At 41.5% G+C, this 13,676-nt stretch overlaps 1 protein-coding gene across 3 annotated transcripts in view; it reads left to right on the forward strand.

Moving 5' to 3' along the window:
* The window catches only part of LOC102202971 (TOX high mobility group box family member 2-like), an 80,352-nt gene that overhangs the window by 24,186 nt on the left and 42,490 nt on the right, over nucleotides 1–13,676 (forward strand). Inside the window, exon 2 of one of the 3 annotated variants that reach the window (XM_005732961.2) lies at nucleotides 4,665–4,757. The exons of the other annotated variants lie outside the window; for them this stretch is intronic. Within the exon in view, the coding sequence (XP_005733018.1) occupies nucleotides 4,665–4,757 (93 nt within the window). The remainder of the gene's footprint in view (nucleotides 1–4,664; nucleotides 4,758–13,676) is intronic. 3 annotated transcript variants of the gene reach the window in all.

Here is a 13,676-nt window from a genome sequence, read left to right on the forward strand (position 1 = left end):
CACACACACACACACACACACACACACACACGTTCTCAGTGCTCCACGTGTGAGACAAGGCAGGCAGTGACCCCTCGCAGTTGCAGCCCAAACACAAGCAAGAGCTGAGAGGGCATCTGGGAAAAGAGGAGGGAGGGGGAAATGGAGGGTGGGAAAAAAGCGAGAGGAGGCGGAGTAGCCGAGTGAAGAGCAGATAAGGGAAGGGTTGGATGCAGCAGCGTTTTCTGTCATTCATGAGGTTTAGAAAGGCAAGTAACATTTTCAGAGGCTAATTATCTGCAATCAGATTACGTGCATCAAGTGAAAAGAATTTAGCGCTGTGTGAATATAGGCCACATTTATAGCAACTGTAGATCTCAGAAGGGTTAGATGTCTCGCCTCTCTTCTCTTCAGAGTGGGAAAGTTAAAGTAAAAAACATTAATTTTAAGACAGTGGGCAGAATGACATTTGGGGAAGTTTGACGAACTGCTTTGAAAAAAAATTACTCAAGACTTCCTTCCCTTGCGCGCACAGCGAGGTTAATTGTAGCTCAGCTGCAGCAGAGCCAAGTGGAAACATTAGGTTGAATAACAGGTGAATGCAAAACAGGTCAATACGTGGTTGAGTGTGGGCCTGCCAGCTGTTCCCTCCCTCCGCTCTGCCACCGCACATAGCGACACACATGCATTAACATGTTCATGGTTTGCGCATAAGAAACGATAGGGAGAAAAGACAAAAATGTAAACAAGCAAAAAAAAAAAAAGTAATCGATGTTTCTGTATTTATCTTTCAAATGAAATCAAGTGAAGCAATTGGAGTAAAGTAAATAATACAAATGCAGAGTCGCTGCATTAAAAATAAAACTGGGATTTTTCTTATTAACAAATAACAAAAGCAGACTAAACCCAACATGAATTCATTCTTCCAAGTCTTTGCTCAAAGTCAAATACAACTACGTCATCTCTGAGACTTGAAGTCCAAGCTACTGTGCGTGTGTGGCGTCATTTTCCACTGGTGGACCATTAGATAAATGCCGCTTTATTCCAGTGTTCGCTCTCTTCCTCTCCACTAAGTTCAGAAACCAAAAGTTGCTCCACATCGAATAAATAAAACCGCGCAGTACGACCCCGACTTCCCCTTCAGTAAAAACAGGGATATAAAGCATAATGTAAACACATTAATGAACTGTGAAAAATGTGCTTACATTTGGAGAAATGCTAAATCATACTTTTGACACCTGATAACTCTCTGAGAGGAATGTCCTTCACGAAAGCAGACCCTAGTGTGTAACAAAAAAACTCCTGCCTTCTGTCTCTCTCTCTCCTGCTTGTATGTGTCAGTTCCTCTCACTTTCTCAGTAGCTGTTATCCTTCACTTTCATACACTGACATCCTTGTCTGGATTTTTAATCTGGCCTAGTAACAGACACGAGTTTTGCTGACAGTCTTGTTTCACCTAAAAGCCAAATAAAACTGTCTCTAATTTTCTCTACCACTCTACCGTATAACAGAGCAAATCTTCTCTCTCTCTCTCACACGCGCATGCTCACACACACACACACACACACACTCGCAACACACACACACACACAGAGTCTTCCTCAAGCACAAGGCTATGACATTGAGGGAATGTGATGTGATGTATTGTAGTGAATAATGTATTCTGCAAGGATTGTACAGAGCGCGTGGAGCAGATGGCAGCAGGTTGATCTCGATGTGTGTGTGAGTGTGTTTAATGATGGCAGCGTGTACATGTGTGATGTGTGTGTGTGTGTATGTGCGCACGTGTGTGTGTGTGCTCAAACAGAATGGGGGAGGAGGAAAAGGGCGGTAGGGAGGGAGAGTGGGGGTTGTTGCATATGTGTGTCTATGTGAGCCTCCTTTGTGAGATAAAACATGCAAATGGTGGATTATTTTAATGCAGTTTTTTTCTAGAGCCCTGAGCCTTAATCCCTAAAGCAGTTGAAATGAAAATTGTATATGTTTTCTTTCAAACTCTCTCGCTCCCTCCTTTTTTTTGGTGTTTTTTTTTTTTTATACATTTTTTTAATTCCCTGATAGGAATTTACAACTACCAGCTGTCTAGGAACAGGATCCTTTGCGCATTAATTTCTCTGACGTAGTTACAGCCAGAGACTTACAGCTGGAGAGCATGGAATTGACTAAAGCTAGTCAGGCCTGACCTGACCTGTTACATAGTGGAAATAACATGGGTGTGATTTTTCTCCGATCGTGCGGTGATAAAAATGTTGAATGCAATAATAGAGCATAACACGGTTTGTCACTCCACGTGAACAGATATAAAGCATGTGCTTTTATAAACACTTGCTAACACTTACATATACGTACGCCATTGCAACTGGTGTTTTAGATGGTGTCTGCTAGCCTGCTTTTCTGATATGTCGCTGCTAACAGCTAACATGCTTTTTTTTAGCATCACCCACACCACAGATGCAAAAACAGAGAAAAAGCCACGAACCTGGTTGTTGCAATTTCTCTGAAAATGTTTTTATCAATTAATCATTGCTATCCGGGGGAAGAGTTTAGCTGAAATATCAAAGCTGAATCAGAGCATACGAGACAGCAAGCAGAAAACAGCTTGACATTCTTGGCTCTTTAATTGCGGGGACAGTGAGCATAATTGAGTAAATGTATTTAAGTATTTGAGTGAGCGGATTCTGGCTCTCTGGGATGGTTGATATTGTACTTAGGAAGAATGTTGCCCAAGGCAATTCATTAGTGGTAAATAATTGAGAGGCTCGGATAGTGCTAAGGTGAAATGCCTGTTATTATTTCATGGAGTTTGTGTTCTTAGGGCTCTTCAGTTTAAGACTATTAAAAATGCACAAGCCTTCCCACAAATTACTCACTCGAAAGATTCACAATGGGTGCTAATGACTAACCATCCATCTTCCATTGTTTTCAAGCTCTGCGGAGCTGTGTCGCCGCATCATTATCAATTCTATTTCTGCTTTTGCTAAAGTTCTTTCATTTCTTAGACGCTGTTTTGTTACTCTTGTGCTTTTCACTCATTTAGTTTCAGGTAATTAAGGCACATCAACTGCAGCAGGATGCATGCAGAGACATTTTGTCTCTATCCCTAAATGGTAGCATCCTATAACCAATCAATAGATGGATGAAATTGAGCCATATGAACAGGCTATACACAGTTTAGGCAACTGCAGATTTGGAAAATAAACAAAATTGGCACAATTTCAGTGTTTCAGTGCATCTGCACCTATCTTTAGATGTGGTCGTGTGAATTTCACCTGTGCTCGTAGGAACTTGGTGTTCAGCTAAGTTTTTCTTTGCTGAAAGTTTTTCTGAAATGTTCCTTTGAAGCCGGCTGTTTTTTGGGTTTTGTTTTTTTTTACCCCTCTGTGTTATTTGTGTCTGTGCATACTTGAGAACCCATGGACTCTTATCTGGTAAAAATTGTCACCTTTGCGTGTTGGTTTTCTGGTGATGCAACTTAAAGGCCACTGAGGTTTTATTTAACATATTATACACCCACACATCACCACGTGACAACCAAGAAATGGTTGAGAATCTGAAGGCCTAATCAGTTATTCACAGAAGTCTGAGCTCTTTGCAGTAAGAAAATGATATGTATAGCCTTTGGTTTGTGGTCTGGACACGAAATACAATTGTCCCTTAATAAATCGGCTGTTTTATCTATTTGTATTTTATAGTGTTTAGCAAGTTGGTAAAACTTGTGGTTGAATGTTTCTTTTAGCTATATGAGCAGCGTAACTTTTTATGGGTTATGAATGAAGAAATAAATGCTCTTGACACGCTGGTAGATACGTTCACAGCCAGGCGAGGATGAATCCTCATAATACCAGATATATGTGAGTCCCAACGCTGCTAAATTTCTCCACTTTTTTTTTTAAAAATTTCACATTATTTTGCATGTCAAAGTGGACCTGTTGCTTCACTTGCTGCCTCCATTCTGCTGTTGGTGTCCCTTCACCTATAGTATAGTACAGTACAAGTATGATCAAATGTAGGAATTTTAACAGCGACTTTTTGCCATATATTTTTATGCCTCTGATTTCTGATGCATAACGAGTCTTGCATCTTCCCAGTTCTTGATTGCATTAGCTGAGGCCATATTTCTAATGTAAATTACATTAGCTCATGTTCACAGTTGTTCATAACCCAGTTACAGCTGTGAGCTGTGTGCACTGTATGTGAAGAGAGTGTAAACTGCGCTCTTGCCACATTCCTTTGGTGCACCAAAACTTGTCTCGCTGCCAGCTTTCACTCCTCACTGTCTTGCCGGGGTTTTTGTGTACATGCTTGTCAGCGTGTGAAAGAGAGCAGGGAGGTTGGCATGGGGAGGAGGCGTGTTCGAGGTGGAGGGTATGTCAGCTCATTAACCTCCATTCTTCCCGTAGCACAGCGCTGCATGTCACTGTGTAATTCTCATGTCGTTACTCCTCCCCCTCCACGCGTGCGCGGCGTACTAGAGGAAGAGCAGGGCAACCGGAGAAAGGGAGAAGGAGAGAAAGGTTCACGACAGAGGGCGGGAGGGCTTGACATGTTCCCTTTACAAATGCCCTGCTTGTACCTTGCAATCTAAAGCCCTGTCGTCTCCTTTCCTTCTCTGCTTTTGTCTTCTCTTTCTCTTCTTTTTTTCCTGTTCGCTGTCTCTCTCTTTCTCTCGCTCTCTCTAACCACAGGCCCGGTACAGTGTGGGTGAGCGAGGGGTTAGGCTCCACACTGCCCCCTCTCCGGCCATCAATCCATCTAGGAAAAGACTACCCACTGCTGTGGTGAGATAGCCAAGCCCCCTTATTTTTTCCCTAGCCGGTTGATTTGGAAAAGTGTACCTCAAGGTTCTATCCTGGGCCCTGGTCAGTTCTGGAGGCTTTATGCTGAGATGAAATTGCTCTCTGTATTTATGTCGAGCTCCCTATGAGAACCTTCACATATATATTTTATACACAAATGTGCGAACACATATGTATCATTTATAGTGTCTCTATTCAAAGGCAACCATTTTACTGGAATCTATAAATCATGTCAGGAGTTTCTTAATTACGGTATGTGTGAAAACATGAAGAAGGTGCGAAATACGCCTCGGTAGTTGTTATGATCAAGTCACATGGTGATGTGTTATGTTATGATCAGGTCGCATCCAGAGAGACACATTAACTCTAAATAAAGTGCCTTTGACATGTTTAGAGTTTACCTTTACTTTTTATTTAAAGATCTCATGAGGCTCTTTATAACAAAAGCTGTCTTTTTGACAGAATATACCAAAGTTCTTTCTAACAGACCTTGTTTTTTTAATGCATAGCTTCATTTCATATGAAATGTTATCTGTTTACTTAACTCTGAGCTAATAAGTTGTTAGATATTGTTGCTGATAATCAATATTACTTCCCTATCTAGTCAAGTCAACGTGTTGTGTGTTAACCTGTCTATGTTGCGTTGCTTGTGCTATTCTAAAAGGTTGCTTGAAAGCGAACACAACACCACCTTATTGTCAGGTGTTCTCTTTGTATATTTGTTTTTTGTGCTAAATGTTTAAATCTGTGGCAACCACCATGAAAATAGATTGGTGCCTTTCCTACGCTCGTAATGATTTATTTTAGTCACTGACTGAACAGTCAAACTTTAGACTTTTTTTTTCTCCCTTTGCTCTTTATACTTCGTTCTGTGCAGAGGCAAGAGAACAGTAGATCGCAATGAGATAACCAATTATATGCTAGAGGAAACCAGACTTTTTTTTTCCTGCAGCAGTTATCTGATGTTGTGGTGAGCAGAAGCAAAGGGCTGGGGTAATGTGACATTCACTCTGCCCTTTATCTTCTCTCATCACTGTTTACCCCAGTCAGTTAAAAGTGGCTTGTGCTCTGCATCCTCTCCTGCTGCCAGAGAAACCTCACTGACAAAGATTCACCTAGTGACATGCACATACTGTACGGACACGCATACTGTGCACACACATGCACAAACGTGCAAATACACATTCACACCACCACAGACAGCGAATGTCAGGTAGTCTGGTGGGATAACTACTTTCCTCTCGTTGTTAAGTATAGCAGTACAGTACTACAGCACCTGCTAGCTGCTAGTTGCATGTGATGCTGTTGTGCTTGATGCTAGGAAGGTGTTTCCCAGGACTGGTTAGCCGACAGGCCGTTGAAGGCTACCACAGTAAGCTGAGGGAGGCCGTGTGGGTGGCACCTTGGTCTGACATTTGAATTCTTCTGTTATACCTCTGCACATGCGCTTGCACGTGGCTCATTTCATGGCTGTGACCTCTTTTGCACTCTGATACATATACTGAACAGACAGACAGATACTAATCAAGGTTCATACAAGGGGTGGAAATCATTGAAAAGGATAAATGTTTAACGTATTGCTTTAAGGTTATTTTTCTCAAAACTGGTTGGAACTGCAGTTGAACTGCTTGCATAAGAAATCTATGAATACTGACCGCGTACTTTTCTAGATAGACAAATCATATAAATAACTTGTGAGAGCCTAAATAATTTTGCCTTTCAGCTAAAATGAAGTCTGCTGGAGTTGGAACTGCCACTCCGAGTCTGAGCATGTTGTTACAGGTTGATCTGCCGGTCTTTTTCATGTTTACCCTCTGATGGAGCATTTAGTGGGACATGACAACGTGCTTGAAGTCGAAAAACAACTACTACACATCATGGTTGAAATAAGGACCACATCTTTTAGTAGCTCCTGTAAAGTCTGCAAAAAAATGTTTCTTTTGTTTGTTTGTTTTTTTACAGGAGAGACCGCTAGCTTCTTCAGCAACTGAAAAGGATAGCAAGCATTAGTTAGCCAGGTAGTTGACTTGCTAACTGCTTGACTTGTTGTACACTCGTCGTCCCCCATAATACAGTTGTGGTTTACATACACTCATGATCAGGATGAACGTCCTGGTAATTTTTGGCTTTTAATGAGTTCTTGATGATTTCTAACTGTTCCTTTGATTGTACAGTACAGAATAATTGTGGACAGTATACATCTTTATTGACTATAAATTAGATTTTTTTTCTCAACCACAGAGGGTTAATGTATACATATAGCCCCCATACTATACGGCTAATTTTCCCAAGGCCCCAACCTCAACCCTGTTGAAGATTTGTAGACTGGGTCTGTGACAGGAAACCAACTAATTTAAATGAACTCTGCCAAGAAGAGCGGTCAAATTTCCAGTCGGAATTATGACAGAAGCTTGTTGATGTATACCAAAAGCATACGGTCGAGGTACAACTTGCTAAGGGACATTTGACCAAATATTAGTAGGGGTGTATATATGTATGTGAGCCTGCATGTATACTTGTAGAATTAAGAGAAAATCTAAAATGAGTTTGAACTTGTGCATGTCATTAAAGATGTGTACTGTACAATCATACCATTCTAGAAAAAGAAGAGTTCAAAGACATCATTCAAAGCCCAAAATTGCCATAACACTCATGCTCACAATGAGTGTATGCAAACCACAACGGTGCACAAACAAACCATACGTTGACCATGACGTTGACACAGTACAAACATGCTTCCTCGAACAAGGTGGTCCTTTGAGCGAATGCTTGCTGGTTTGTTTATAAAGAAAATCAGTTGGCTTTTGAGCTACAAACTTGCACCAAAGGACATAGTAAACAATAATACTCATGTAGACTGGGAAGTGAATTGATGCTGAGTAGGTACTAAGACTCAGAAAGTGCCTGGACAGTTGATTAAAAGAAGGATGGATCCATGCTTTCATGATCACACCAAATTCTGTGCCAACCACCGCTGGAGGCAACAAACCAGGCAATATTTGTCTACTCTTCTATTGTCAAATGGTCCGTGCAAATTGTAGCTACAGTTTCCTATTCTTAGGTGACCGTGTGGTCTTCTGCTGCTGTAGGCCATCTGCTTCAAAGTTGAGTAGGTTTCTGAAATAATCAGACCATGCCATGTTCAAAGTCACTTAAATCACCTTTCATCCCAATTCTGATGCTCAGTTTGAACTTCAGCTGGTCATTTTGACCACATCTACATGTCTAAATGCTTTGAGTTGCTGCCGTGTGATCGGCTGATAGGATATTTGTGTTAATGAGCAGTTGAACAGATGTAGTGGGTGAGTGTATGTAGCAACATTATCTCTATTTTGTTCTTCCTTGACTCCTGGAGGAATGATTTTCTCTGAAAGAAAGCACCACAGATGAGAGGCGTGAGAGAGAATAAGCAAAAAACCAAAACAATAAGAAAAATGTTTTTCTGAGAACTGACGCATTCTCAGATAAGCGTGAACTAAAATGAGATTTTCCACTTAAAAGCAGTGACACACTCATGATGGATACCTTTTGGCCACGACGGATCATTGCATAGGTTTAAATCTCGCTAATTCTGTGACACAGAAACTCTGCGGCTGGTGCACAGAAAGAGAGAGACGCAGAGGCTGGGGTGTTAGCACGAACGTATGGTAACGTAGGATATACCGAAGAGAAAGCTGAATCATGGTTAACCTCATTTCCCATACAGTAAGAATGAGTTAGCCTTCTCTAACAGTAAGCATAAGCTGAATAGCTGAATGCACGTAACATTTACCTATTTCTTTTTCTAACCTTAAAAAAACTACTTTATAGTTTTGCTAACCCTACGAAACATTACAAAAAGCATTGGCAATGACCCTAATGAGGTAACCAGATAAATTAAGCTTCCTGTATGTATAAAATGAGCAAAACATCTTAAAAATAGGAAATTCCCCAGTGCTTATGCTTAGCTCATTATGAACTTTTTAAAGATACAACAGTGGAAATGCAAGCACGAGGTACTGTAAGCTTCTATTTGACACAGCACGGTTATCTTATGTTTGGTTTTGCCTTGTGTACCTGCATTTGGAACAAAAAAAAAAAGATCTTATCTGACTTTTGAAAACAGAAAACAGGAAAAAAAGAAGCAAAACATAAAATTTCATTATATTCTCAAAATCTGTCAACCTGATATTTCCATTAGAAGGTGTGAACTACATTATCATCGCCGTTGAGATTTTTATCGTGCCGTAAACTCACCAAGTCACAGTGAACCCAAGTTCAGGGTGGAAACAAAGCCTTATTTAGCATCAACCGACCTGTCTCCCCACCCACCCCCACCCTACCCCACCCTCCCCACTCCCCCCACACCCCTTCCTCCCCGCGCAGTCTCAATCTCCCTTCCCACCTCTCACCACCTTTGCTGCTAACTGTTATTTCTGTTTTGTGGTTGCTCCAGTACAACTGCAAAGTAGATGAATGGGAGCTTTGTGTGTGTCTGTGTGTGCATGTGTGTGTGTGTGTTTGTACGTGTGTGAGTGTTTAAGTTGCTTCTGGAGGGAAGGGTTCATTGTGTTTCACTAGCATGTGTTGTTTGACTAGTTATGAGTTGATGGATTGCTTAATCAGTAACAATAAAGCCAAATATTTCTTAAACGGCAGCCGTGGGAGAGGTAAGCAAACATGTCTTGTGATGCTTCTGAAACTCTCCTTTGAGGAATGCAACACTAGAACAATTCGTGCTCTCCAGTCCTGTAAACAAATACTATGTAAGATGGCACCAAGCCAGATATAACTCCCAAAAAAATTCCATCAAAATCAGCTGAGATATACAAGAAGCTGCTCCGTGTGTTGTGTCAATATCTGACCATGCTCTGTGTGCTCCACTGACCAGAGCACAGTGTGTTCAGATAAACATAGCCTGAGCTTTGCATATGAAAATGAACCATGCAGGTGATAAAGGTGAGGGTACATAAGATGCGCGGCGTTGTGGATGTGACCCTAGTGGTGCTGCAGCTCACTCTGCACATGCACGTGTGGGTGTAGTGTGTTTAGTGTGTGTGTCTGTGTGCGCAGGATCAAACTCTCACACCCAGGAAGAGGCCCTGTTTCCCTTATCTAACGACAACAGAGCATGTGTCGCCATGGCCACAGGCTGTGCTTTTTATGGGCTTTGTGTGTATGTGTGTGTGTGTGTGTACCATGTTCATTGTTTGCCTATGTTCATTGTTTGCTTGGGGCGTGGCGCAACACCAGAATTGTTACTATAGTGTCTTTTCTCTTCGCTGTTTCTCTCTCCTCCTCCTATGTAACTCTGAAAATCTACAGCACTTTCTTTCTTTCTTTCTGTCTTTCCTCTGCATCTGTTTCCCTCTACTTTTTTAGTCTTTCTGTCTGTCATCCTTTGTGGCTTTGAACCAGCACTGACAAGTCGGGCAACATCAAATCCAGAGCCACATTGTCTCAGGTTCAGGTTCCTACGGCTTAATTGAACAGAGGACTGGTGAGAGAGAGGGAGAGAGAGAGAGGAAGAGAGAGAGAGGGGGAGAGGGATGTAAAAAAGAAATAAAGAGAAGAGGGGGAAGATGAGGAAGAAGGGTGCTCAAACAGGCATACATATTGCATGAGCCCTCACCACCACCACCACCACACCCCTTTCTTCACAGAATAGCTGTGTACTGTTCTGGGCTTATTAATTCCACTCGGTGAGAGAATTATTTTTAGAGACTTGGTGTACTGGCAAAGGCTTTTAAAGTCACAAATATTACATATTCTGCTTATAGATTCTCTTTTATTAACTGAAAAAGTAATAAAAAAAGATGTTTCGGGTTGTTCTTTAACATGATAATGTATGGGGGGGGGGGGGGGTTCTATACAGTTTTTCCTTTCTGAATGCTTTTACATACATTACAAAGGTCTGTAGGGTGTTGATTGCATAAACGTGCAAAGTTGCCGCCGATATCTGATTGTATCTGCGGCCACTGGCGTTGTGCTGTGATATTTAATAAGGTGGTAAACCCCAGTGGGCGTTATGTTCTATGATAATGCAGTTCTCCTGTCATAATGAAAGAAATAATAGGGAAATCTCTCATGTTTGTCTATACTGTATAATTGGTTTGTTGTTATCTATACTTATACATATTTTAACAACATTAAAACTTTACAGCTGACATAGATCGTTCTAATGTTGTAAATCTATAAGTTTATTAAGTTTTGAGCAGTTTATTCTGTACCCATGGTTAGTAATGTATAATTTGATATAATGCATTGCATATGAAAGCTTAGTATGTCAGCTGAATGAGACATTTTCCCTTTAAAGTGTAGCTGGAAAAAGAGACAAGTAGCATAAAATTCCTCAAACTAATCATATCCCAGTATTTATTTATTTATTTATTTATATTCTTGTGACTGACCCGTGACACATGACCTATATATGTTGCTCATTTCTACTATGTGGGCTAAATGTTTAGTACTAAATAAAAGTTACATGTCATATGTGACGGGGGTTTCCTACTCTTTTTGACAAATGTACTGCCTCACACCATTTTCTGGAAGTGTCATTAACTTTCACTGGGAAGCCAGTTCAGATAATGCCATATGCTATTTAGCATATCCATGACATCACTGCACCGTATTTGCATTCTAGCTAGTTCAGCCAGCTGTTTGCGTCTCTCCTACTCTCTCTGTGCTGACATATACTGTATTTTCATACAGGCAAATTTCCAATAAAGCTCTTCTCATTTACATATTTCTGCTTATGAGACAATGGAACAAGTGTGAAATAATGACAGGAAGGTGACCAATTAAGACTCCCTCGTTAACAGGCAGCCGATTCCAAGATGCACTTCTGCACTGCTGAAATCCTGAGTTTTATAACCTTGACATCCTCTGACAAAAATTACCATACACTTATGTTACAGATAATGCCAATTTGGATATATTTACATGCAAAGTGATCACTTGAAAGGAAGTAAAATGGCTCAGCTGCGGTGCGGACGGTTGAATGTGCTACTGCCACTCAGCGAGCGCAAAGAGTTGTGCCTGCGGCAGAAAAGCAAGAGCTCGTGCTCATGGGGCAGCCCTGCAGCCCAGTAGTAACATAAATGTACTTATGTACTTTTCACAATTCCTGCAGCCCATAGAGACAGGCTAGTAATAAAATGCTTAATGAACCGAACTTGAAATAAACGCAGCCGCTAATATTAGCAGGCATGTGATTGTGTATTTGACATAATTACGTCCAGTTGTGTAAATTCGGCCAAATTGTCGTGATGCTTTGTAGCTTTTGACATTTTTCATTACTACAAGGTGATTTGTCTCTCTAATCACTGAGCAGTTTGGGCGTTACACAGACACCCAGAGCAGTTGAACTCCACCCCACCCTCTTCACAAACAGATGTTTCCTAGAAGTCTCGTGTTGTCCGTCAATCAAACGCGATCCTCGGCGGACTCTGTAATTCTGCCTCCAATTCCGTCATCAGCTGTCTCAAAAATATACTCCCAAGATAAAAGATCCCAGCATTGTATTGCCCCATTACCACTGTGTAAATATTACATGTTTTCCCTGGATATGCTAGTTAGCATTACTTCCACCTTGTGGCTTCATTATTTTTGAAACGCTCGATGATTGCACGGCATGACCTAGTTCTGGGACTCTGTCTCTCCGTCTCTCTCTGTCACTGTCTTTACTTTCTCACTTCTCTACCTAATTTACTCATTCTGTGTGTCTCTCTTTTTGTATGCCCTCTCTACAGCTCCACCTCATTTTCTTTTCACACTGAACCTGTCTACCTCCTTTTTTTTGTCATTTATTCATTGTCTTTCTCCATTTACTGCCTCAGCATTGCCTTCATCCTTTCAGGCTGCCTCTGTTCTGCCTCTGTGTTACTCATCCTCCTTCTCTCCCATGTATGCATTCTTTATTTCTCAATTTGTCTCTCTTCCACAGCCTATTATTATTTTTCTCTGTTCTCACCCCCTCTCCTTCCCCCCTCTCTCGCTCTCTCTACCCCTCCCTTCTTCTCCATGTTTTTATTCCTCTCTACCAGCACCACGTGTGCCACGGAGGGAAACATCGCGAGCAGTGGTCCCTGCTGAACAATTACCATGCAAAGCAATCCAAATAGAGATGTTTGCCGAAAACAACATGTGTGTAATTACTGCTTAATGAGGCCCTTGTCTCAGGCAGAATGCCCAATTAGACTGCCGATGAGAAAGTGATGCCAAGGCCCGGTGAAGAAAGAGAGAAAAGATGGGGCAAAGAGGAGTAGGCAGGGAGACAGAGAAGTGGAAGTAAGGAGGTTGCAACATGGAGAAAAGGGTGTCGAGGATGAGAAACACGGGGGAAAAAATGGAGCAAGGGGAACATGAGAAACTGTGAAAAAAGGAAGGATGTGGAAAGAAAGATGGAGAGACTGAGGGGAAAGGGGAAAGATGAAGAGAAAGGGGAATGAGAGAATTTCTGCGGTGTATATGTGGAGTAATGGCAGAGTTGATAGCATTGAGCCGAGGATAAATTGGCATATTAAGTGGGAGAGTGAGGAACTGCTAAGGAGAGCTATCAAAAGGAGCAAGAGGAAAGAGCTTTACATTGCAGTCTGTGGGCAGCCATGTTGAAGCACAAAATGGTTGACCTTTCTGGGCAGTTTGAGCCTTTTTTTGGTGAATATTGCATTATAGATGTAATTGGTGGAAATAAACATTATCTCACTTCATTTGTTCCTTCAGAGCAGGGCAGAAACAAACGCCGTCGAGGATTCGCTCTCGAAGAATTCACGTGGCAGAGTTAGCTGTAATGAGAGCCGTGGCGGCGTTGGCGGGGTTGAAAATGCCATTGTTCGCAGTCGCTTTTTATCCGAGAGAATCTTATTCTGAAGAAGCTCTCGGAATGGCGTTATGTCACCAGTGATATCAAAGTGGATTTCA

This window comes from Pundamilia nyererei, unplaced genomic scaffold (genome assembly GCF_000239375.1).
Source record: "Pundamilia nyererei isolate P.nyererei 1_Seehausen unplaced genomic scaffold, PunNye1.0 scaffold00049, whole genome shotgun sequence".
Taxonomy (NCBI): Eukaryota; Metazoa; Chordata; class Actinopteri; order Cichliformes; family Cichlidae; genus Pundamilia; species Pundamilia nyererei.